This window comes from Electrophorus electricus, chromosome 6 (genome assembly GCF_013358815.1).
Source record: "Electrophorus electricus isolate fEleEle1 chromosome 6, fEleEle1.pri, whole genome shotgun sequence".
In the NCBI taxonomy this organism is placed as follows: Eukaryota; Metazoa; Chordata; class Actinopteri; order Gymnotiformes; family Gymnotidae; genus Electrophorus; species Electrophorus electricus.
The window spans coordinates 14,064,533-14,091,216 of NC_049540.1; the positions used below are offsets into that span (position 1 = coordinate 14,064,533).

Here is a 26,684-nt window from a genome sequence, read left to right on the forward strand (position 1 = left end):
TTCAGTCCTACTATGCATAACGTACTCATTACACACCATAATTCAGTCCTACTATGCATAAAGTACTTATTACACACCATAATTTTGTCCTAATCTACATAAAATACGTAGTACACACCATAATACACACCATAATTCAGTCCTACTCTACATAAAATACATAGCACACACCATACTTCAGTCCTACTCTACATAAAATACATAGTACACACCATAATTCAGTCCTACTCTACATAAAGTACTTATTTACACACCATAATTCAGTCCTACTATGCATAAAGTACTTATTTACACACCATAATTCAGTCCTACTCTACATAAAACTGCTTCCTTTTTCACAAGCTTCGATGTCGAGTGTGACGAGCTCAGTTAACTTCAGGAAAAACCAAACCTTTGCTTTCTCTCATTTTGTTTCTACATGTCTTTAACTCACCACCACCCCAATCTGGTTTAATAAATTGCTAAATTTGTTTCCACACAGCACTAAAGATAACTGAGGTTCCCCCACCAAAACCAAGAAATGAGAACAAATTGTATGAAGTATAGCTATGTGCGGTGCAAAAAAAGCCTCTCTTGCAACAGCCCCAACAAACCAACAGCTGTCAACGTCTGACACGAGCCACACGCACTCAGCTGAAATGGACTGACAGCCTACAAATTTGACCCCATTATCTCTTTTCCAGCATCAATCTGCTCTCTCACACAAACACGCACACACGCACTCACACCTCGTGCGTCGCCACGCTCTCGCGCTCTCACACACCCGGGTCGTCTGGCACCCTCGTCCTCACGTGCAAAATCCAACCCACCCCCCCATCATCCAACCCCTGCAAAACCTGCCACCGTGCAGGTTGGAGGACAATGACAGAACATTCCGGAAACTGCCGACACGCTGTGCGAAGCTCCCCGACACCCTGGCGCTGTTTAAGAGGCCGTCAGTTGCACAAACAGTCCCCACCCATTATATACTCTGGGGTGTTGGGGGGCGGAGCTTGCCAGGACAGAATTCTAGGTGGAGCTTGCCTGGATAATCGGAGAAGTGGCTGGGGACTTACCTGGTGCCGTGGTGCTTCTCCTCGAGCTCGTATGGCTTGACAAACCACTTTCCGATACGCACAAAGTCCTTGTCCATTAGGCATCTGGAAACAACCCACAACAGATATTTTACATCACAAAGGGTGTTTCATGATAAATGCAAAACAGTTTATAAATGACTCACAGGGTGTGGGAAGATTCATTTGGCAGATACTGTGCTCAACTGGTCTATGAGGATACAGTAAATTATGGGAACCTTATGCAGTTAAAGGTGAATCATGACCTTTGGCATCTCAGGTCTCGAAGGGACTGATGGGAAGTGTAGTTTGCTTTTAAACTGTACCTTTCCAGTAAGTTGTGAATGGCCTTGAAGAGGAGTGTCCTGCACTCATAGGAGAGTCCGCATTCCCATAGTCCCTCCTCCACCACTGCAAACAGAAACACATACGCACAAATCATTTCTGTCTCTATACCTAAACTCACATTCCTGGGAGTTAAGAGACAAATCTGCACGCACGCACGCACACACACACACACACACACACACACACACACACACACACACGTACACAAAAGCTATTAAAAGGATCTGGCAGGCCTAATCAAAGAATTTCTCTCTCTCTCTCTCACATGCAAGCCCAATTTAAAAGGGTTGAAAAAAAGCTCGTCATTGAACTTGAACCACAAACAAACACGAGGTGGGACCTTGAGCTTCCACTAAAACACCAAACATACACACACATATATACACGCGCACGCGCGTGTGTGTGTGTGTTTACCCTTAGCAAAGGCATATCAAAAGAACATACACACAGGCACTCGTAATGGAAGAGACAGGCATGTTGGTTCATCCACGTTCACAGGCTCAGAGGAGCCAGCCTCTCCACGCTGTTGACACCCGCGCTTAGCAGCGCAGTCGCCAGGACGCTAGCGCTTAGCGCCCTGTCACCAGCAACACTAGAAGTACCCACTATTGGCACGGACGAGGTGAGGCACGGTTTTCCCCCCCAGCCTGAACCTGGAGGGCGTTTCGCCGGCTAGCCTATGGCTCGCCCCAGTACGCGGGAGGGGCCAAGGGTGGGGTCGGAGGTGGAGGCGCTCCGTTTGCTTAAAGGGAGGCATCAACCTGACAGCCGCAGGCAGGCAAACAAGCACAAACACCGGCGCACACGCTAGGGTCCACACAAATATAGCAAGATTAGCATATTAAAACAACGAGTAAATAACAGTTTCACTGAGCGTCTGGCATTTAAGCATCAATACATAAAAACACACAAAAGCAGACAGACACACACGGACAGACAGACAGACAGACAGACAGAGGGTGGGGGAGGGGTGCGTCACGCGCACCTCTCTGAAGATGGCTCTGGAGTTGTCATGTTCTTCTGGTTTGTTGATATTTCCCTCCTTTTTTTCCATGGCAGGGTGAATGAAATTTCCTTACTCGCCAGAATTCCCCCGTAACCATAGCAACACGGCCGGTGAGAACACACAGATCCTCAACATTCTATTTCCCCCCTCCGCCCACCCCCCTCCGCCGCTCTACTGCTTCCAACACTCCCAGCGCCTCCCTCTTCTTCACCCCTCCCCTCTCTCTCTCTCTCTCTCTCTCTCTCTCTCTCTCTCTCTCTCTCTCTCTCTCTCTCTCTCTCTCTCTCTATCTCTCTACAGTATATTTTAATATGATCTCTCTCAGTCCCTCTCTGCTTCCTCTCTCTCATTTCTTTTTCTAGCCCCCTCCCCTCTCCTTCGCTCTCTCTCCCTCTTTCCTCGTCTCTCGTTCTCTTCCCGTCTCTCTCTTTAGCTTCAGGCCGCACTGCCGATATTTCACAGACGGGGGTGGAGCGGGGTGGGGGGAGCAGTGCACATGTTCGGAATACCAAGCCTTTCTCTTTTACACACACACACACACACACACACACACACACACACACACACACACACACACACACACTCACACACCCCCTTGTGTCACGAAGTACTCAGTCTCGGGGGCATCCTTCCCTTACTGAAGCCTCGACTCAAGAACTTTTCACTCTTTTTAAAAGCCTTTCTACCATAATAATCTGTTATTATTCTAATAACATAGTAGAATAATTCAACTCACTGTGTGGTGCAAAGACACTGAAATCACAAGCACACCATCAAGCTAGCTAATAAGGCTAAGCTTAGCTTAAGCACATGGTAACAGAACTCTGCAAACAACGTACACTACAGACATGTAAACAGTTCCACCAGCGAGTAATATTAGATATACTCCACGCAGATCTCTGAAAGGCACACTTGTTCATAAGAGCAGTGGAGTTAGAGGCATCAAACATGATCTAATACTTCTACATAATGTAAAAGATTTTTAGCAAGTGTCATGTTCGCAGAATAAGTTATTTTATGCTGCATTTTTTAAATTCTTGATATCTGAAGCCAGTAAGTTCAAACAACTATGAAGCATTGAAGGATAAAATCTAGGTAAGATAAAATTGCTATATAGTTATGATTTTTTTGTCCTTTTTTTTAACTTCATGTGAGCTTGTTCTACTGATAAAATTTATTAAATTGAAAACAGAACATAAGACAGACATGACAGACAGACATGACATATAAACATAAACTACTTTATCTTACAGTTCCTCCATTCATTAACATACATTACTTCAGTGTCCTACAATGCATATCATTTGCATAATCTGCCCCTATTAGATATATATAGAGACATACATACTTTTTCTGTTACAGGATCTGCCGGGTGCCGGGGGGGGGGGGGGGGGGGGGGGGGGGGTTGTTTGACCAAGACCTGTAGCTAAAACATTGTTGTACATAAACCTAAACCTCAGTAAGCAAAAGAAAACATTTTGGCTTGTGTAGTATAAAAAAAAGCCTTTTAGTAACCTTTTAAAACTTTCCCATTTGTCCAAACAAAAGCATTTAAAGACACACACACACACACACACACACACACACACACACACACACACACACACACACACACACACACACACACACACACACACACACACACACACACACACCATGGGTGTTTAAGGTAAGGTATCGATAAGGTATCAATCAGGCATAAGGTACCAATGATACCTGATTCTGCACCACTGTTACGCTACTAAAACTGACCAGCTCTTCACACACTGCCATACGATGGAGAGTTTGTGTCACACATCGAAGCGGATGCATGGTTGCCGCGGAAGTGGCCCAAGTGCGGCAGTGCAGCAAGCTAGTGAGTGGGTAGTGCGGAGAAGGGCCCCATGGAGAAGGGCCCCATGACAGCGACTAACACAGAGAAGGGCCCCACGACAAACCATGAGGTTGCAACGGTTTCACTTCTTCATTAAACTGCAACTTTAGCACGAGCGTGCGTGGGTGTGCGCATGTTTTGGTCAAAGTGTGCAAAATTGTTGGAAAGGGTGGAAAGTTGTTAATGATATGCTTGAGATGAGGTGCCCTTGCCTGTGTGCACACTACATCTGACACAGTGATAACATATGATTGAAAACACGTTACACACATTCCCCAAGTTTGGTTGGAGATTTATAGGGGATCTGTTCAGTGAATAGTTTTATTTGGTGGTTTAGAGGCTCATGCTTGCTCAAAGGTTGTTGTGCTGTTTTGTAAAAGTGAAAAAATATTAAGGACTTGCAGCTATCCCTCTTTGTCTGTTTGCAGAACCTGCATGGACATGCAAAAGGACTGATCTTTATGTTTGTACTTTTGATTGGTGTGTAACTACATTTATGGCATTTGGCAGACACTCTTACCCAGAGCGACTTACAAAAGTGCTTTGTCATGTACTCATAGAATACATCCTAAGCTGTACAGTAGGTTGATACTGTTGAACTGGAAAACTGTTGAATTACAGGGATCAATGCTGATACAAATATAAGCTCAGACAACGATAAGTGCGATGACAAACAATATCAAACTATATGTGTTATAGTTTCAATTAACTAACAGACTTTCTCTTGGGTGCCACTAATACTGTTCCAGTGGGCAGCTTTAATAGCCTGTCTTTTAGTAAATGTGGAACACCACACTGTCCCAACAAGCTTTTAAAAAGCAGGCACTGATCTTGAATGCACACGCGTGTGTGTGTGTGTGTGTGTGTGCGCGTGTCCAGAATCAGACAGGTAGACAGAGCGACAGTCTCGCACTGATCAGGCAGGGACTGATGGAGCTCTCTCACACACACACACACACACACACACACACACACACACACACACACACACACACACACACTGCTGTTTGTTTTCTGTAACTATATCTCTTCACCGTAGGGGCTTGTGACTTCCAGCATGGTGTTGCTGATGAGGCTAGCTGAATTTTTTTTTTTCTTATTTATTTTCGTGCTCGCTTAGGATACGCATTTGCAGCATAAGTGCATACATTGTTATCAACCCGATCAGTGTGAAACCAGTCCCTCGACCGTTCTGACGGGTTCTGTAACCAGCAAAGATTTTTGCATAACGGACTGCTTGCCAGCTCGCAGCAAACAGCTGAATGAGTGAACAGCTGCAACTTCCAAGTACTCATTTATGACAGACCCAAACCAAGCCAGACCAGCCTTTCTCTCCATCCACTACGGGGCAGAACTCTAGCTAACCGAAGGCCCGTGGCGGCCATGACAGAAGGGGGGGGGGGGGGGGAGAGAGAGAGAGAGAGAGAGAGGAGAGAGAGAGAGAGTAGAGAGAGAGAGAGAGAGAGAGAGAGAGAGAGAGAGAGAGAGAGAGGGAGAGGTAGCTAGAACTCAAGTGCAGACTTTTCCGCACACACACACGCACTCACGCACACGCACTCACGCACACGCACTCACGCACACGCACTCACGCACACGCACTCACGCACACGCACTCACGCACACACACTCACACACACACACACACACCCTAGCTGCAAAGTGTACCTCAAACACAACGTATAGTGGAGAGAAGCACTTGGGGCAGGTGCAAAACACATCATCTCCCAAAAAGCAAAAAGGAGCAAACAGCGAATGTGCATAAATGTTTCTTCAAGTGCAAAGCAGACATTTTAAAGAGAGGCTGTGCACTCAGCAGGAAACAGGTACAGTAACTTCTGTTGAGAACTGACATGAGCTAGGAAAACAGATAAGCACATTTCCTGTTATGGTCAGATACTTGGTCACAGATGTAGGTTAGAAACCCTTTCCGAAAGAGTCTGACACGCGTTGCATTTATGTGGTAAAAACATTTTGTAAACACTCAGCAGGGCTGGAAATATGACTTGGGCCTACAACTACAACAACAGCTACAACTATGACCACAACTTAGGCTTTAGAAATGGAAAAAAAGGCAAAAGTTATAACGTAACATTTCCTTTTGTTTTCGATTATAGGTGCTTCCATCGTATTCGCACTGTATATATGATGCTACATTTTAAATGGTGATTGTCAAATACAGTAACAACAATTATAATTGTTATTCTTATTGTTTTTATATTGTTGTTATAATAATAATAATAATAATTCCTCTTCTTCAGGTTATGAGGAAAATATCTTTTAAAAGCCTGTCCAGAATACTGCTACACATGACTGCAGTGTTGGCAGATGACTTTCTGTCTCTGGACCCAAGCTGCCTCTCTGGTGTGCAGTCAGCGGGGCCCCAGTCTCTGGTAGAGGCCTGTACAGCTGGCGGGCGCTAGCCAGCAGATCGCCCTAGCTCACCTATCGCCCTGGGCCTACGATCCATTAGCCATTAAAGAGAGAGCCTGCCAGCAACAGGCCCTAAACCAGCTAAAACAATCACACACAGCCCCGGTGCTGTGGCAGAGGGTGTGTGTGTGTGTGTGTGTGTGTGTGTGTGGAGGGGGGGGGGGGGGGGGGTTCAGAGAACTGGCACGAGCCCAGCAGTAACTGTGTGTGCCCGGCCGGGTGAATCCAGCACTCAGCCCTTTTCATTTCCAACGGGAATGAACGGACGGTTGAGGAGCCCGGCTCCTCGGGATCCCCCCACCTCTACCCCGCACACTCCAGCCCCCACACATACACATCTGAAGAAGTGGATTGTACTGCACCCCCCCGCCACCCCCCATTCTAACTGTCCATCAGGCTCTCTGTTTGTCTAGCTCTCAATTTCTCTCTGCCAGTCTCCGTCTGTCTTGGAGCACACTGCATAATCAGGATCACTCAGAACCAGCGCGGGCTAATTTAGCATCGGGCCCCTCGAAGCATACGTGCGACCGAGTTACAGTGACGCTCGATTCCAGATGGCTGTTCTGTTCTGAGCATTGCCTGTGGTCCTCACATGGTTTCGGGGTAAGGGGGCGGTGCTACAGAGGCCAAAGGCCACCCTAGATCCCCCTCCATCTTGCCCGAGCAGGAGGGGAACAGAGAGAGTGGCTCCCTCTTTGAGTAATTGACTGAACGTCCCCCTCCCCCACCAGCCTCTGTGTGTCTCTCTCTCTCTCTCTCTCCCTCTCCCTCTCTCCATCTCCCTCTCCCTCTCTCTCTCTCCATTTATCCCCTCCTCCCCCTGCACAGGAACAGGCAAGCAGCCACTCCTGCCAGCATCTGTTCTTCCTGGCTGCGGGAGCAGGGCGGCGCCCATTCCTGCCATCTTCCTACTCCGCCCCTACCCCACCTGCCCTGCCCCTACAGGCTCCCGGAAGGTTCCGCACCGCCCGCTCCGGTGACGCGGTGTCCGCAGGCTGCACCCGTAATCCCCAAGTCGGAGCTTTGGCAGGAGAGGACCGTCCTGCTCGGCACTGTCCCAGTTCCGGGAGAGGAGGGCGGCGAGACGTGGGAGGAGAGCAGGAAGAAGATGCAGCTAACAGGACCGGAAGAGCTGCCAAAAAAGGGGCGGGGCAACACTATTGGTGCTAAGTGGCCCGGAGGGCGCGGTCCTCAGCCAATGTGAGTTGTTCTCAGATCAGTGGGCCAGAGGTCGCGAGATCTCGGTCTAGTCTTTGCGGTCCTGTCCCACTGATGCAGGACCCGGCCTGGGAGCCTCAAGACATTAGAGCTCTCCAATACACAAGCAGGTTTAGGTGGGATGTTGGTTTTTATATAGCCAGACTTCATGAGAGCATTACAGGGACAGGAAGCCAAGCCAAGTAGTTAGTGGGTTCAGAGGTCACCTGTGGTGTATGGGGACAGTGGGATTCTCCAGAAGAAGCATTACAGGCTTGGCAACACTTGTTTTATTAACTACTATAAAAACTGATATGCGACTGGTATGAAGAAAAAACATTTCATAACACAGTTTTCCTTTTTTTTTTAGGATTTACTAAAAATTACTAGAAATAATTAAATTAGAAATAGATAATAATCAGCTTTCTTCGTTTTGCCATTTTCAGATGGTTAACTCAGCAGAGGCAGACAGATGCTTTGATGTGTTAGCACAGCTGGCTAGCCAGTCTGAGACACTCTCCTTGTACAGCCCAGCTGGGGAAGCCATAACTACGCCGAGCAAACGAAAAGAGAGGCGATTCTGCTCTTCACCAGTGGAGTGGCCCGTTTAGTTGGCACGCCGTGTTAAGGCTTTCAGAAAACATTTTAATCATTCTTTGCTTTCCCTGCGAATGATCTATTTTTCTAAACAGCTATTCTAGGCGCACATTTTGCGTATACAAATGCTTTAAACTGTGGTCTCGGCCCATAATTTGAATAGATGCTTTTCGTTCCAGTGAAAGAATACAGCACCAAATAGAATTGTCAGAAAGTGTGCTTGCATTTGCTCAACGTGGCAGTTTCTGGGATATAGACACCACGCCGTATTGTGAAAAGGCTTATTTTTATAAGTAATGTGAAAACTAATTTTGTTCTACTGCACGGTGGACGTGTGGGGTACAGAAACCGTCTATCCCAGCTCTCAGAAAAACTGACAAAACTAGGGAAGAGGCAGGGACAGAAAGTAGGAGGCACAGGAGAGAGGGGAAACGAAATCTGGAGTCAATTACAGAGAGTCAGGGCTGTTACATAGTTTTTGTGGAGTGACTCAGATGAGGCTCCTGAGACTCACTCTCGCTCATTCTCTCCCATTCTCTCTCGCTCACTCTCTCTCCCTCTCGTCCTCCCCCTCTTTGGTATCACATTACAGCAGCCTGTACCCTTTTCACACAAAAGTGCAGTTTGAGTATTATATATGCCCTTAAACCTAATCCTAGATCTGTTTAGCCTACAAGATCAGATTTGTGGAGATTTCATCTGAGATTAGCCTTTCATGCTCCTGAAGCTATAGGCTAATCTTATGTTTAGGTGTATGGTGGGTTTCGTGTCTGGGCGGGTGGGCGCCAACACCGTTACGTCCGTGCGAGACACGGCTACACGGAAATACAGCTGGGTGCGCCGACCGCTCCTGCGTGGAGCGCAGTCCCGTCTCAGCACCGGCCTTTCCGCTCAGGACGTGGTGCTGCCACTCAGCGCGGGAGTCGCAGGCCACCGCCTCCTGGGCGAGACCATCGAGGAAAGGAAGCAGAGAAGACGAAAGGAAGGGGAAAACAAAATCAAAAAAGACCCGGCCCTCACCTGCCACGTCATCTCGCAGAGCCCCTCCCCCGACTCGGAGAACGCACCCCCACCCAACCCCACCCCCCTGTGGCTGTGTGCCGTCGCCCCCCACGGGAGACCGGCGCGATGGCGCGAGGCGGTGGCAGAATCGCGGGAGGGGTGCGGTAGTACACAGCCACACTAACAGATGCAGTTCAGCTAAAGAAGAGGCTCGAAGCGTGGCCGGTGTTAAGCCCTCCAGCAGTAGGGCTCCGCAGGTCACCTTACATCCTAGAACACGTTTTAATCAGATTACAAACACAGTGTGTTTTAGATCTGGGGGTTTTTTTTGTCCCCTCAAAAGCATCAAGTTTTAAGTGATGTTGATGCTGCATTACAGCTATGTGTACTCAAATTCATAGTGTGTCGATCTGAATTACTGGATTACTATTTTGGAGAAAGAGAGAAACTAAAATTCACAGTTTACACTGTGCTTCCATGTGTTTTAATAAAGTTCTACAGCCCAAAGTGTGTTAATAATGCAGTTATTCATTAGTAATGTAGTTTTTGAAAGTGTAGTTATTTAATACATACTTAAGTGAACAACTTGACAGACCATTTGACTTTTTAAATGTTATTTTAGTCAACTTGTAATTTCAGCTGTGTGATTGCATGCTTGCGCGTGCGTGTGTGTGCGTTTAAAAGCCTACAAGTGTTTATCGAAAGAGAAAGTAAGGACAGACAGACAGACAGACAGACAGACAGACAGACAGACAGGACTTCTGCCAGTCATGACAATCAGAGGGCAGAAAGGCTAGAAAACCAGTTATCCAAGACTGTTACATAATTTGAGAGTCACTTATCTGCTCCAGCTCAGCACAGATCAGCCAGCATGTACACACGCATGCACACACCCACACGCGCGCGCGCGCACAAACCCGAACACACGCACGCGCACCCTGTAATGACCCAGTTCTATGGCTGCTTTGTGTTCAGGCAACACAAGCATCAGATTTCAAATCTTTGAACCACTTTCTACAAAATGACGGCAACAAAACCAAAGGAAAATATCTTTGCATTTTTCCGTACATCACAAGACCCCAAACACACACTTGCTCAAGTGCTACAATGAACAAGCAAGTGTGTATAATCTGCTCTTATGAACACTGCTCTTTCAAATGGCACAGAACACTCTTTAAATCTTTAAAGTCTTTTTTTTCTCCACTGTGCACTAGTAACCAAAGGTCCCGTCATCTGAAACTCCACAGATTAGTCAAATTAAATCTGTCCCGCAGCCCGGAAGTGGCTAGAACGTGGCCAGGGTGATGTCCTTCGCCAGTCGGGGCTTTCTAGATAAAACCAATCCTGGGCGGTTGAAGTGAGGTTACACACAGTGGCCACCGTGGAGCTGGCCTGGTGCGCCCCAGAGGCCAGACATTCCGTCCTATTCAATGCTCAAAGGGCAAAAGGGCACATCTGCTCCTTAACCTCCCCGACAAGTTGACCCTGAGGCGGAGCTTATTGCTAACCAATCAGAAACACCGAGGAACAAGCGCAAAGGGGAGCAGGTGTTCTGCAAGCACGGGTGCTGTGCTCCACGGTTAACAGTAGCTTGGGTCTGCTTGCGTAAGGCGGAACTCTAGAGGTTCCTTCACAGGGCGACGGCAAGGGCCACAACAAAGAAGAGGGAAGATGGAAGTACCGACTGAGTGTAGCGTAAACCTGTGTGAATCTGTCCTGCTGATTTAATTCTCAAAATGCCGAGGGTCTGGGATACAACAGGATTTTGGTATTATAGCTATATAAGGTGAGTAAAGCAGTTACTATAACCCCCCCCCCCCCCCCCCCCCCCCCCCCGACACAGACGTCTGTAAAAAATATTTTTAAAAAGGCTGGGTAATGTAACTGTGACTCTGTGAATGGCTTCAGGAGAAGAGCTAATACATTGTTTGGGGATTGGTCTAGGGGAGAGAGAGAGAGAGAGAGAGAGAGAGAGAGAGAGAGAGAGAGAGAGAGAGAGAGAGAGAGAGAGAGAGAGAGAGAGAGAGAGAGAGAGAGAGAGAGAGAGAGAGAGAGAGAGAGAGAGAGAGAGACACTTTTCCCCCTGCAGTATGGTGGCTAGACACATAGGGACTGTACTAGACATGATTTCTGCAGGCAACACTGCGCACGCACACACACACACACACACACACACACACACACACACACACACACACACACACACCCCTAATAGCCCACATGAAGAACAGTAGACAAGGACTTCACAATTACACAACAGTATCATAATCAAACCTGACTGACATCACACGCAGTTTCACTAAAAGTATCAATTACTGTAGGTTTAAGGCGGCAGGAGGTGTCCGCTAATAACACCAGCAGAACGTAAACGAATATAGTACCACCACTAAGCTTTCTGAGCCACATGTCACAAGAAATACTATAAAGTATACTATAAGCAATGTTTTGTCATTTTAAATAGATTAAAATGTTTGGAGAATGGCAATTTACCACTCCAACACACTACATGTGGCATCTAACCTTATTTAAGGCCTCTTCAGAAAAGAGGAGGAGATACAGGCATTGGCAAAAATGGAACCTGACAATCTGATTTTGTCATTTCTTCATTTGTTCAACTGTGGTTGAACATAGAGTGGGTCATTTCAACACAGCCAAAATGAGCCTCCCTTAACCCCCCCCCACCCCACAACACACGCACACAGACACGCATGCACATACGTGTGTGTGCAAGCAGAGACACACGCGCACATGCACATATGCACGTATACAGACACGCATGTACGCTAATGCACGAACATGCTCACGCGCGCACAACAAAGCCTCTGTTGGCTCTACATTGTAGGGAAAGTTTGCAGAAGGAGAAACACACTGCCCTCCGTGCACAGAATAATCTCTGCATCTTTAAAACACACAAGCATTTGTAGATACCACCACCTACACAGAGGTGGAGGAGGGGGTTACACACCACACCTGTACTGCAAAAGGTAGGAGGGAAGAAAATCTCTGTACGTTAGTCAGTGAAGGTTGGTGTTTTGCAGGAAGGCACGCACATGCACACCCACACCCACACCCACCCACACCAATAACACAGCGGATGAACGGTCTCCTTGCTCAATAGTAGATACCATTTTCTCCATCTGACTAATTTTTTCACAGACACGGGCCAAACTACATAAACCAGGCAAACTTTCCGAGAACGTTCCTTCACACTGGCTTCGTCTGCTCTCTGCGCAGGGCGCGCGTCGGGTCATTCGAGGACAATGGCATCTTATGGATTCTGGGTAATCCTCTGGGTTGTTTATGCAGCTTTTTGCCCTCGGTGCTGGAAGGACTGACTTCACAATGCACACACATCTCTGAGAATCTCTGCCTCTCACTATCCCTCTCACCCCGTGAAGGTAACATTAATGTGAAAACAAGTGGAAGTAACGTTCGCCCACGCACACACAAACACAAAACACGCACATACACACTTCATCCGACGACAGATTACTATACGTGCGGCATAAACTGTTACCTGCTTTTGTTAAATTTGAAAATTGCGTTATTACTACGTCCTAACACATTGTGCTATGGCTAAATATTCAAAGATGCACTCCCTGATATCCAAATGCCACGATATTTTGCTGTTCTCTCATTGTTCATTTATGGTGCCGATAAGCAGTGCTTTCAAAGGGAGAGTTACAGACTGTACAGATCCATCTCGACTGCAGTGTGTGGGATTCTGTATTGTCAATATGCCCAGTATTTACAACTATTTACTAACTTAAAAGTGGCACACACTTTGGTAGGAGAAGTCTCTAATCGCCAGGCCTCCTCCATCAACAGGAGTCAGCTAGAAGAGCGGGGCATCACCACGTGCGTGTGCGAGTGTGTGAGGTGGCCCCGGTGTGACCATGTCCTTCTTGTTTCAACATCCAACGTGGACAGAAACAGCATTGTGTAGGGGGTAAATGAGGAAGATGACTAGGATAACGCAGACAGTGGCAACGCTCGCCGCCTCTCGGTAGAAAGCTCGCACACTTCCGCATAAGAGCTGATTAGGGTGACTTCTCTGCTTTGGCAGTGAAGGCCATGAGAAGCAGCTAGCACGCTAGTGACCTTACGGGATCGCCTGTTCAACACAGCGTGGTAGTGGGCCGTAGTTCAACACCCACGTCCGTTCCACAGCGATGATCGCGGTCGGCGACGCACCAGCACCGCAGGGAACGGGGAACAAGTCTCGCAGGTCTCGTGCCAATTAACCGCGAAGCGTCGCGGAAACCTTAAGCCTCCGATTAATCAGCGAATAATTTATACAAGCTGAGATCTTATCTCTCTTATTGTGCACCTAGTTGTTTTTTTCAGCCCACTGAACCCTTGACTGATGTTGGCTTAATCCGCTCTACGCGTCCTTCCGATAGCCACTTTGTGAGCATATTGATTTGCGGGGGGTTTTTAGGAGGCACTGCCTTCACAGGTAGCGCTATCGTTTCAAACAAGCGTTTAAAAAAGAAAGAGAGAGAGCCTCACATTCATACACACACACAAAATCCTTTTTATCAATGAGATTGCGAGGATCGGATCGATACCATCCTACTACTCCCAAGAGCGCTGAGCACCCAGAAGAACGACATCTGAGCAAAGACATGCTTGTGTAATACAATAAAGCTAATCTGATTCCGTGCTATATTTTCTATTCTTGTATTGTGGGAATACAAGTCAAAACAGGGGAAGGCAATTAGGGTTCTGTCAAACCATGGGAGCGCAGAATAAAAGACTGCTTACTCGTATTCTAGGGGTCTAAAACTTGCCTATTATCCATTTCACACTTTAACAGTCCACTCAAATAGATTAAAAACCAAGACTCCTGACTTCAAGTAAAGATGATCACTCTTTAAAAAAAATAATAAACTGAGCGGGGAGTTATTCACGCTTCATTGTTGAAGGCTGGAGCCAGGCGTGCTGCTGCGACGTTGCCAGACAGCGGGCTGTATGAGGAAGTGCATTCTGTGTCCTGATTTCCCGTGCAAACAAATGGCGGCCGAGATACTTTCGCCGAGCCGAAACAAAAATTATCCGAGATCAGTTTTTTGCAACCCCTCCCTCTTGCACCAGCGCAGGGAGAAATGCGGCCAGACTGACTCCAGCTGCTACAAGTGTGTAAGTGTGTAAAATAGTGGTTTGTTTGGCAGCTAACCTAGATTAACCCTGCTTACCCTCCTTGAGCATGACCCTGGCTGACCCCAGGTCATTAACAAGCACAAGCCCAGTTATAAAATCTATGCATGCTCTAAATATATCATGGCAGCGGTCAAGTTATGACAATAAAGCATTTGTATGGGTAGTCGTATGATTGTTGGACCATGAAACACGGTGCTAAATGGCTGTGCGTTCCTGCATGTCGGAGGTGCTGAGAGACATAAACAGGAAATGTTTTTGGCTTTGTCCAGGAATATTAGGAAGCCCCTGAAAACAAATCAGTATCGGTCACTCATTCTTTAAACAAAATCCTGGGAGAGCACATCACGGCAGGACACACCATGGCATCATATCAGGGCAAATACCGTGCGACTGACGCATCGGAATTTCCGAATAAAGAAGTAATGCGCATGTTATATAAATAATGCGGGGCTCATTAGGTCACTGGCTGAAGTGTCAGGTCACGAACAAGGCAGCGGCTCACATCAACGGAGACGCAGTGTGTGTGTGTCACGGAGGATAAAGGAGATCCAGCAAAGTCACTTTTCATCTCCATGCAAAATGACGGCGAAATGCCACGCGTGCGAACAGTTCATCGCGGGTCACTCCTCGTGCCTGGAGACGGCCGACGATATAGGCAAAGTGGGGAGAGTGTTATAAATTTGGGGGGGGGGGGTTGCGTGCTTCTCCTCCAGCACACTCTCGCTCATCGATTCCCTGAAGGTCTATATTTGGCCCATGATGTATGGCAACGAGCTCGCTGAAACAATGGTTGTGTCCCCAACAGCGGACAGGGAGGGGGAGGGGTGTGGGTATGTGTGTGTGGTGGGGGGCAGTGGAGACAAATTTGAAAATGAGCACACAGGGAGAAATCTGAGAACGGTCGGCTAAGTCAGGAAAGAACGGGGGGGGGGGTGAGAGAGAAGGGGAGAAAGAAAGAGAGAGAGAAAGAAAGCAGAAAAAGAAGGCAAAGCATCGAGGAAAGCACATTTGGGGGGGGGGGTGAATTTGGAGGGGAGTTGCATCGCCTGTTCACCACACGACAACGCCGTCACCTCCTAAAAGGGCTGGCCGCTGTCAGCTACACAGCAGAGCGCAGTTCATTAAGCACTGGTTAATTGGTGACGCCCACAAGCATGGCTTCTGCCACAGGCTGCCTGTTAATTGCAGTCCATCAATGCACATTCTTTGTATAATAATTAGTTTCCTCCGGCCTGATGGGAATAAAACACTTGCTTTGGTTTCAGGCAGCACAGTTGACTGCGTGTGCATGCGCACGTGTGTGTGTGTGTGTGTGTGTGGGTCACAGATAAGTCAACCCCACAGACAGGAATCGCATTATATAAAATACATTATATAAAAATACAAAAATAATTGTTTCTATGTTTAACAGCAAGTTAATAGATTTTGTGTGGTTCCACAAGTTTGAAATAATAAAAGATCTTTGGCTCATATTGACCGGTCTCATATTGTCTGGGGTTTTTTTTTCAGTCAGTCATTTAAGTCAATAGCTTAAACCTTAAAAACCACGGTGACTTTGAACATTTGCTCTTGCGTTATCAGAGTGAGGGCACTCTTTCGTGAGTCCGGAGGCCTGATGGAATACTCCAAGTGCGATGCTCTAAGAGCGCTCGCAACTCTGGACGTGGCAGCTGAGGTGGTTGCTTACAATCAGCCTTGCAGTCCTTACACACACACTGCAGTTGTCAGCTTGGTAAACAGCCCCAGGCCAAACAGACCAGATCACTTTCCTAGACTGATTTGAACACCTTTTCCCCCTCTCTTCTTCTTCTGTAGTTTTTAACATGGCAAAACGTCCCACAATGCATTTCTTTAATCACATCTCTACCTTTTATAACCATAGTGATTTCCGGGTGCTCAGTCCTGTTGTTATGAGGCTTGCGCAACCTGAGAGGAGGCAGCCAGAGCAAACTGCTTAGCACCACAAAAAAGCAACGACAGAGGAGCAGTTAAGAAGGAGGTGTACAGCCAGTGGCACTGAGGGAGGGTGTGTTACAGTTACAGCCAGTAGCAGTGAGGGAGGGTGTGTTACAGTTACAGCCAGAGGCACTGAGGGAGGGTGTGTTACAGTTACAGCCAGAGGCACTGAGGGAGAGTATGCTACTGTCACAGCCAGTAGCAGTGAGGGAGGGTGTGTTACAGTTACAGCCAGAGGCACTGAGGGAGGGTTTGCTACTGTCACAGCCAGTAGCAGTGAGGGAGGGTGTGCTACTGATACAGGTGATAGCCATGAGGGAAGGAAGTTGACAGAACAGTGATAGGGGTCAGTCTTCCTGCACTGAAATAGCCCACTCGCACTCTACTCATTTGTTTCAAACACACTCACATACTCAACCACACGCTCTTAACTCACACATGCGCACACTTAAGTGCACACGCTTCAACAAGCACACACACTCACTCACTCACTCACTCAAAGACATGCACGCAGACTGCCAGAAGGAGGCAATCTCCTCAAACAAGCTGCGTCCACCACACCGGTCAACAGCCAGACCATTTCCCGTCTCAGTTGAAATCCAACATGGAGGCCACTCCTATAAAAAGGCACCCGGCCTTGTGCGTCAGCCTCAGACGTGGCCCCAGTGCCGGACAACACAAGTTCTTTCAATATTTTCTCTGACAACATGATTTCATACTCCACTTGCCTCATTCACCCTGGGTGGAAGTGTCCAGGAGCAGCCAGAAAACTGAGCGGGCATGAGGAAGGATACGCCAAAGATGCCTCCTCTCTTCCCAGGTATCCCACTGCATCTACCGCACCTGATTACTCATAATTCCAGGCTCTTTACGATGATGATGATGATGATGATGATGGTGCTTTTGGGTGGGGACGAACAGACACAGGGCATTCCTCGCTGCACCAGGGCCCATGGGACCCAACATGCTTTTGGGCCAACACTAAAGTAGGAAGCAGGCAATCCCAGCCACAGAAGAGTAACGTTAACCACTAACCCAGGATCGCCTCCAAAGGCCTGACTAGAGAGCATACTGATTAGAACACAGAGGACAAATGAGAGACAGGGCATCCACTAATGGAAACATGACGCCTCTATGTAGCCATGCCTGAAGAAGACCGCACGTTTAATAATAGCAATATCATTAAAAAGTTGTATTAATACTTTTGCATAAAGTTCAATTTATGTTAAGGAAATGAGAATTTTGCACCGCACCTTTGGGAAGGTTATATTTTAAAAAGCAAAAATGACTTCCTTCTGCATAGTGACATTTCTCTGAGGGACCATGAGTATACCTGCATATTCAAAATGTCTGACACACACACTTTTTTGACCCCGGTCAGACATACAGGCAAGATTACATCAAAGTTGGAAAGAAAAAAAACCCACAAAACTGAACCCGAAAGCCAAAAGAGGCAAAACAATTACACACTCAACCAAGACATCTTCTGTTAAACTCTCCTATTAAAGATTCATTATGAATATGACATTAGTCCATGGGGCTAAAACTACACACTTAAAAAAATGTCTAAGCCCCTTAAATGAAGACTATCATTCTCTCTCTTTTACACACACAGACACACACACACACAGACAGGCAGTCCAGCCTGCCAGACCAGCGCGACCCTCTTTAAGATCCTCCACGGTTGTTGGAGAAGAGAGCCTGATTCAACCACCCCATTAGGTGGTGGTCAGGGCTCTTAGCCCAGCTGTATTCATGGTGCTGCCCTCCGTACAACCCCTGCACACCCAGCTGGGGAAAGGTCACGGGAGGGAGGCGGAGTGGGAAAACAGCAGACAGGGTTTCAGAGGAGAGGCGAGGGGGACAGGCACTTCCAGCTTCTGTTGAACCAGTGCGCTGGGGGGTTGGAGAGAGAGAGAAGGCTAACATCGGAGGAGTGGATTTCCAGCTAAAGCAGCAAGACACGCACGCACGCACGCGTGTGTGGCTCATCCCACACTGCAGCAGAAATACCGAGCGTGGTCCAGGGAACAGTGTTTGCACTGCTATAATGAGCAGATGCAAAGACCTGAGATGTGAGGAAAGAGATATTGAAATGCTACTTTAAAAAGAAAAAGAAATAAACAAACACTGATCAAAATCTAGACTAGGATTAGGAATCCCACATCGCCCATGCAGGTTTTTTAGAAATGTTTTGACAAGCAGGACCCGGCTGTTGCCAGCAGAAGGTTGCAGGCTAATAAGCGCCAGGCTCCGTGTATGCACCGTTGGCATGACTTACAGCTTCCCAACGTCCCGCGCAGCAGCAGGACTCATTACACAAGTGCATTATCTGCCTTTTACTCTGCCACTGGAACCGATACTTGACTGTGACAGAGCGTGCAAGCAGGGGAGGGTGGTAGCAGAGATGGCAGGACATAACCTTGCCATGTCATTCAGAGCGGGCAGGACGCAGGACGCAGTGGGAAGGAAGGAGAGGTCAGCAAGGAGGTGAGTGTGGAGCGCAGTGGGGGGGGGGGGTTGTGGGAGCAGGGAATGAGAGCAGGACAGGCTGTGGGTGGTGAGTGGCACGAGGACACACTATTTTACACACTCACACACACACACCCTGCAGAGACATACACACTTGTACATCCACAGAGCAGGGCATGCAGCATGATATGAGTCATGGCCCTGGAGTACCGTGTGTGTGTGTGTGTGTGTGTGTGTGTGTGTGTGTGTGTGTGTGTGTGTGTGTGTGTGTGTGTGTGTGTGTGTGCGCGTGCATGCAAGTGTGCGTGTGTGTAAACTGGGATGAGACCAATTTTCTCTCTGAATGAAACACACACTGCTCTCGACTGACCACAAGGCTCCTCAGTGTGATAGTAGCAGTAGCCCAGCGACGTAGCACCTCAGGGCCCTGACACCAACCTGGCAACCCCTCATGAATTCAGTCATTCACTCACTCACTCTCTTACCCCCTCCCCTCCATATCTCTTTCTCTCCCTCTCACACTCTCCCCTTCTCTCTACAACCCCCCCCCCCCCCCCCCCCAATCACTAGCTGGCATCTGTATGCTTCCCTGAGGTCCTGTAAACCTTGTGAGAGCGTGTCTGGAAAAATTATATGGCCACTCTTTATTTCAAGAGTAGAATTCAGAAGCTGCAAAGGCTTGCTGTGAACGCCGGGTGCGTCATTAGAATAATCCCAGCAGTAATAACTATAACGACAGAAATCAGGCCACCTCCGGAACACCCTCCTTCACTCAGCCTGGCTTTTAGGGACTAATATGGGGGGGCGGAGTCAGCATCAACAGCTGACAGTGATACAAGCAGGAGGGACAATCAGGATGGAGTGTATTCTCAAAGCGCCGTTCCTTGAAAAGGCTTGCCATCACCGCGGCACACGAAGTGAGCAGCAAGGCTAAAAATACCCGAAAAGTCTCCTTCTCAACTAACCAGCAGCCAAAGTGGAATCTGGCTAGAGTCCATCAGTCCCCACACATTGTCAGTGTGTCCCCACACATTGTCAAGAAGCCTCGAGAGCGGACGCACAAAACGCACTCACGTACGCATGCACTCTCTCTTACACACACGCAAAACTCAAACGCACACACGTGCACACACATACAACTTGTACATGTATACACACACATGCAAAACTCAAACGCACACACGTACAACTATACACACACACACACACACGCAGCAAATACCAAGGCACGGGTTCAGCGGGGACTCACCTTCCAGCTCGTGATGTATGATGTCACTCAGGTTGGGTTCGTCCCCCCACCAGAAGATCCAGAGCTCCTTGGCGTCGGGTGTAACACGTCGGCGCCAGACACACAGCAGGTTGGCTTGCACGCAGCGCGTGAAACTGCACAGCACCGGGTCGTCCGGCGCTGGCGCCGAGATCACTGGCCCGTACTCGGCCCCGCCTCGAAAGTTGTAGCATCTCCATTTGATGCCGGTTAACTCCGCCTGCAAACACACCGAGAGGACAAAGCTAAGACACCTGGATCTAAGAGGAACCACAGCAATAAAAAAAAAAAACACTCATTCAAAACATTTATTTCAGTGGAAGATTGCAAAATCAAAGCTATTCTTGCGTAATGTTTCCCATTTTAAAAGGCTACAAAACTCACAGTACTAAGCAAACCAAATGACAAATTATGCACGTGTTCTGCATGTGCAAACATTTGGCTCTTATCATCGTAGCAACATATTCAATATTAGATTAAAAGACCAATTAAAAAGTCAACACTGCGAGTTAATCATAAGCTATGATTAGGGCTTTGGCAACAATGTGGAGCCTTCATTTGTCACTTCACTACAGCAGATTGTCCTTTCGTTCACAGCTCTTCAGTCGCTTTGGACGGGTTTGTGTTTGCACTTGCGGACACTGTTTAAATCTTCTCCACTGTTGCTAGATAAGAGAATGGCCCAGCGCGCAGCTCCTCTGCAAAGACTATTCCCCGGATGAGTCAAGATAATCTATTATCGCCGAGATCGTGACCCATGCTTGAGGATCATACAAGCCTTTGCTGCGACCAGCGGTTCAAGAGTGGAGCCTCGAGCTTCACATCACAGTCAAGTTAGTCATTTCCTGAAAATCAGTACGGCCGACGTACGAACGCTATAAAAGAAAAAAAAAAAAAAAAAGAGAGAAGCCCGGCTGAAAAGCAGATTGGCAGAGTGACAGATGAGGAGAAAGCAGTCGTTATACTTCAGGAATGGATATGATGGAAAGTGTAAACGTGCGAGCAAAGACAGGATTGAGAGAGAGAAGAGAAAAAAGGCAGGCGGGAGTTGAGGGAGGGCACGACCGAAAAAGCCCCGGGTGACAAGGCAGGCGAGCGAGGTGGAAATGTGAGAGGCAGAGCCTGAGGCAGGAGGAGAAAGACCGAGGCGAGGCCAAGAGGAACGAGAGGGGCCCCGTCAGGTTGGACTACCAGCGCGTAACCGTTTGACACCTTTCCCCCGTCCGGGCCGAGCGGAGGCCGACACGAAGCCACTGCTCGAGGTGGAGAGCACCTACACGTCATGTCGGATGGAGAGCACCTACACGTTAGGCTCTGGAAACGTCTGTGGAACGTCTCAGGCCCAACGCAGAATCAAAAGAGTATAGGGGAAAGACGTTTCCAGGCGACCAGGCTGGCAAAGAGAAAAGCAGGCCTGCACAACCAGAATCCACGCGACAGGACAAAGCCGTGGGAGGACGAATGGTAGAGGAGCCGAGGAGGAGCCGAGGAGGAGCCGAGCGGCGCGCGTCCCCGCGGGGCACACCCCGACGAGCGCAGCCATCCTGGCACCATGCCATGTTGGCCAGCTTTTAGACGCCACCACTGAAATTCGCCAGTGCTGCTGGATCACTACCTGGTCACACGCATGCATTAGAGGGTGTTGGGAAATCTGTGCGCGTGTGTGTGTGTGTGTGTGTGTGTGTGTGTGTGTGTGTGTGTGTGTGTGTGTGTGTGTAGGGAAATATGGGCCCAGTTATGAAGGTGAGAGAGCTTCCATATCAGGGTCTCAAACTCTGCCAACATGTAAGCAAACGCCCCAAGCCTGGGAAATAATGTCTTCCAGCTGCTTGGTTTCAGTGTACGTGTAAGCATTTGAGCAAGAGAGTGAGAAGATGGAAGGATAGAGAGAAAAGGGAGAGAAGGAGACATAGACGATTATATGTACACATACACACACACACACATATATACGCGCTCACACACTCTCTCTGTGTGTCGTCTATAATCACAGAGTGTGTACAGGAGATATAAACATTGACGTGCTATAGGCTCAGCCCAAAATAGCTCCGAGGTCAAGGATGAGCCTATGTGGAACACTGCAGTCCAATCAGGCAGCCCGAACTCAGAGGAAAAGCAAACAGCTCCTATCAGGCAGTGACATTTCGCCACAGTCGAGCCAGTGCCGGTGCTGCGGGTTTTAGCCGCCGAAACGGCCAACCGCCTAAAATCCCTCTCAGGCAGTCACGCAGTTCTGAGCAAATGCACACAACGTAACTAGCAACAGAAGAGACAAAGGATTGAAAGGAACGTTTGAATGGGTGTAAAGTCTGTCATTCCCCAACGGAGCGTGAACACTCAGTGGCAGGACCACGGACTTTTTTTGGTCGAGAATGCGAGTTCTTCTTCCCCAGCTCCGCACACGCTTACACTACTCTTTAATCGTATTGTCACGGTGCTCTCGACATGGTCCAACAGGCCACAAAAATCACTAACAAGCCACTAAGGAAGCAAAAAGCCCACAGGAAAAATTTGCCTGCTCAAAAGGTTGATCACCGGCAGCCACACACCCTGCTGGTGTGGATTCTCACTTCAGTTAAAAGTATATGCTTTGTCATGGATGGGTTTTTCCCACTACTCAAGTACTTCAGCCGAAATCAGATTACACAAAAAAGAATTTGGTTTGTGAAGCCTGTTCGATCTATCGATCTATCTATCTATCTATCTATCTATCTATCTATCATCTCTTTCAATAATACATTTTACGCTTCGGTGGAGCCGTGGGTTGATGAGAGAGAGGCTCACAAATATACCAGTGATGAATAAAATTCAAACAACAAGCAAGTATCAGATTAATAACACATAATGAACATATTAAAGGCTGTGTGTCTACTTTACGTGTAAAACCCTGAACAAGTACATCAATATGGCAAAAAGGCTATTGCTGAAAGGTAAGTAAAAGTTTATTGCAGTAAAAGTAAGCCTGTCGGATGAAGGAAGATAGCATGGTGCAGATTACAATTTATAATACAGATTAGCAAAGGTGGGAGGAGTTTACAAGTAAATCTCAAGTCTTAACATGAATCAAGTAAGTCAAGTTAGGACCCACGTTCACAGAAGCTGAACAGAGTTTCAGTAATCGGGGAAGTCAAGTCAAGTCAGTGCATGCACAAGATAAACCTTCCCATAAACCTTATTAGGCTACATTCAATGAAATGAGAATGACATTGTTATTAATAATAACAACAACAATAGTAATAACAACTTGTCTGATAGACTAGCTAATGGTAAAATATAACATAAGACAGCCAGCTCACTATTAGGCCAACCATGGTGGGATCAATTAATCAATGAATCTTATTTATTTATATTATATTAATGATATTATGACTGACTAATGTATTTTTCTTCTCTTATTAGCCTAAGTAAAGATTATGGGAACTGTTTCAGAAAGACTGCTCATGTAAACTGGCCTGCAGAGGTGTGGAGTCACATGACTCAAGCCCTCCCACCTCACTGGTCTTGAATGAGACATTTGCATTCATCCTGAAAGATCTGTTTTATGATCAGTTGCAAATCAACTTGAAAAATCTGATTAGGAAGATACTTTCACTCAAAAAAAAATTGTGTAAAAAGCAGGAGACATAAAAGCCAACATTTCTTTCTATTTGATCTCACTGCTGTCTAGGAAAAAAAAATATATATATGTTAGAAGATCTCCCCCCCCCCCCCCTTTCCTATAAAAGTTTTTTTTTCTTGGTGAATGTTTGACGACATCCACCACCTTATTAAACCTTTTCTCTTCACACACAAGAAATTAATTTAAAAACTCTCCTGAGCTCCTCCTCTCTTCAATACTCCCAAATATTATCTAACAGGATTCCACAGTCTTCAACTCCCTCCACAAAGTGCCACACCCACACCTTACAGTGCTGTCCACACTGGTACTGGTACTGGTACGGTACCGTTGCAGCAGGTAGCCCTTGGGCAGCTAATGTAGCCCACACTGCTACAACTGCCCCCACCAAGACAGTCAAAGCACAATGGCCTTTCACAATCAAAGAGGCGAATCAACTAAATCTGCAAGGCAGCGTTTGTCAGAGTGTCATGTGTCGTCGTCCCCCCCCCCCCCACACACACACTTCTGTGACATCTCATCAAGCACACGGAGTTCAATGGATCACGTGGTGCTCAGAGACAATTAATCAATGAGAAATGCAAAGTGCACAACGCATACAACATATCCAGCAACCGGGGAAACCAGTTCTGCTTCTTCCCAAGTATCAGGTCAGCATTTCTGGTACAATAAAGTTTACACTAATACTATATGTGTACAGAGTCGGAGCCCCAGGGAAGTTGTGACACCGTGGGACGAGAGCTTCTTTTCAAAACTTGTGTTTATTATTTAGCCATAGATGTACTGTATGACAGATTTTCAAGGGCAAAAAAGAAATATGCACTTCTTGCAACACTTATATTTAAACTCACATGAGAAAAGGGAACTTTTTCTGAGTCTGGGAGTTGATTTGAAAATGCAGCAATACTGCTGGTGGTGCAGTGCTTCTGTCAGAAGCCTACTTTAAAAAAAAAAACCTACACAGAAGACAGATTATATTTTTGCACAATATAATCCCACTGCAATCCATCCAGCATAACCACAAAGTGCGGCAGTGATATTCACCTCCATGGGAGTTTACACGTGTTAAAAGAACACTGTTGATTTCAGGGAGGACCCAGTCTCGGGTTACACTTATAGGGTAAGTTCATGTACAAGCCTGCACACAAAACCCTTCCGCGACAGAGCGGGCACCTCTGGGATCGATCGGGGTGGCGGGGTGAACAGAGGACCTCGCCACATAGTAAAGCTCAAACAAGCATCAACAGAAAGCTGGGAGCGGAGCTGGGGCTCCCGGCTGAAGCTCCACTGACTGAGCCTTCCAGTGGCCCCTTTTGTTATCATAGCAGGTAAGCAAACACAAAGGTCCCCATTCATAAAAATCCACCTAGCACTCTGGCAAAGCACGGGCGCCTGTAAACCATCACTGCAGTGCGTTCGTGATTAGATACAGGAGTCAGCGTGCTGCTGAGGGGAGCCGTTTATCACTGGGGATATACAAAATAGTACAATTTGAGCAAAATCTTACAGCTGGCTTATAACTGCACCATGGGGCTCCAGTTTTGCAAGAGTGCAGGGGATTACGTGCAGCAGCAATAAAAGTGCATTACCGTATACTCGCCTAACATCACAGTGCGTTCATACGATAACTATGCACTGTGTAATTTCTATAGTTACATATTATTAGATCAGTGTTGTATACTGTTGTATAGTGTTGCTGATTACTGTGGGAAATGGGACTTGGAGATACAAAACCTCACACCTAACTAGTGCTCTTCAAGTGAGGGCATTATTAACGTGGTAAACAATTGAGTAAGACAAGACAAATGGGGAAGAAATTGAAAGGCACGTGACAAAAATGGTCAAATGGGCCCAATAATTTCAGTGTAAAATGGAGCTTGCAATCAAGAGACATGTGAACGCGTTCATTTGATAGCGCTCCCCTCTGATTTCAACTTCTAATGCAATACCAGCAAAGGGAAGCTACAGGAAACCACAAAAGAGTGTATATCAGCTCTATTACCATATCATTTTGTGAAAAGCAATGAATTGACATTGAACTGATTTCATAGTAACCGGCTGACAAGTCCTGCTAAAAGCCTTGAGTGTTCAGAAATTCTCACACAGATGACAAAGGGCCAGACAAAACGTGTTTCCACAGTGGCTAACGGAGGCCATTTCTCTGTGCGAGAGACTCTTTTACAATTATGGAATCTCTCAATATGGAGCTTGTCGATCTTCTGGTTCTTGTACTGCAGAGAAATGAACGGGAGAGGAATTAGCCTCCTCTGCTCCTCACTCCACACAGCGCTTCCCACCTCCGAGTTTCAGAGCAGAGACCAGAGAGGCCTTTCTCAGGAAGTCTGACTTCCTCCTCTTCAGATGACTTGACTCCAAAGCAAAAACGGGCCTCCCGAACGATCCTCCCTCATCCAATTAATCCAGCGGAATTGGTTTAACCCAAATTATTGCATTTGTTGTTTGTTTTTTTGTTTTTTGGTGTACGTGTGTTTCTTTGCTGCACTTTCGCAGCTGCACAGAAGCTAGGCTAATGCTTGTAGCGCAGAGCTGAGTAGGACACAGAGCAAGGTGTCAGACAGGTGCGGAGACGCCCCTGGGCCCCGTACCTCCACACGGGTGCTTTCTATTCGACCTTCTGCCGCCAACTTTACAAGGCAACACAATGGGAGGAGGCACCATTTGATCCTGTTCCATAGCAGGGATCT

At 47.3% G+C, this 26,684-nt stretch overlaps 1 protein-coding gene across 5 annotated transcripts in view; it reads right to left on the reverse strand.

The window, feature by feature from the left end:
• The window catches only part of LOC113583944 (mediator of RNA polymerase II transcription subunit 13-like), a 64,266-nt gene that overhangs the window by 29,751 nt on the left and 7,831 nt on the right, over nucleotides 1-26,684 (reverse strand). For 4 of the 5 annotated variants that reach the window (XM_035526998.1, XM_035526997.1, XM_035526996.1 and 1 more), the window contains exons 2-4: nucleotides 20,346-20,583; nucleotides 1,379-1,463; nucleotides 1,056-1,139 (exon numbers count right to left, since the gene is read on the reverse strand). In XM_035526998.1, coding sequence (XP_035382891.1) covers nucleotides 1,056-1,139; nucleotides 1,379-1,463; nucleotides 20,346-20,583 — 407 coding nt within the window. Of the gene's footprint in view, nucleotides 1-1,055; nucleotides 1,140-1,378; nucleotides 1,464-2,385; nucleotides 2,546-20,345; nucleotides 20,584-26,684 lie in introns of those variants that run through there. The other variant, XM_035526999.1, reaches the window with a different exon arrangement.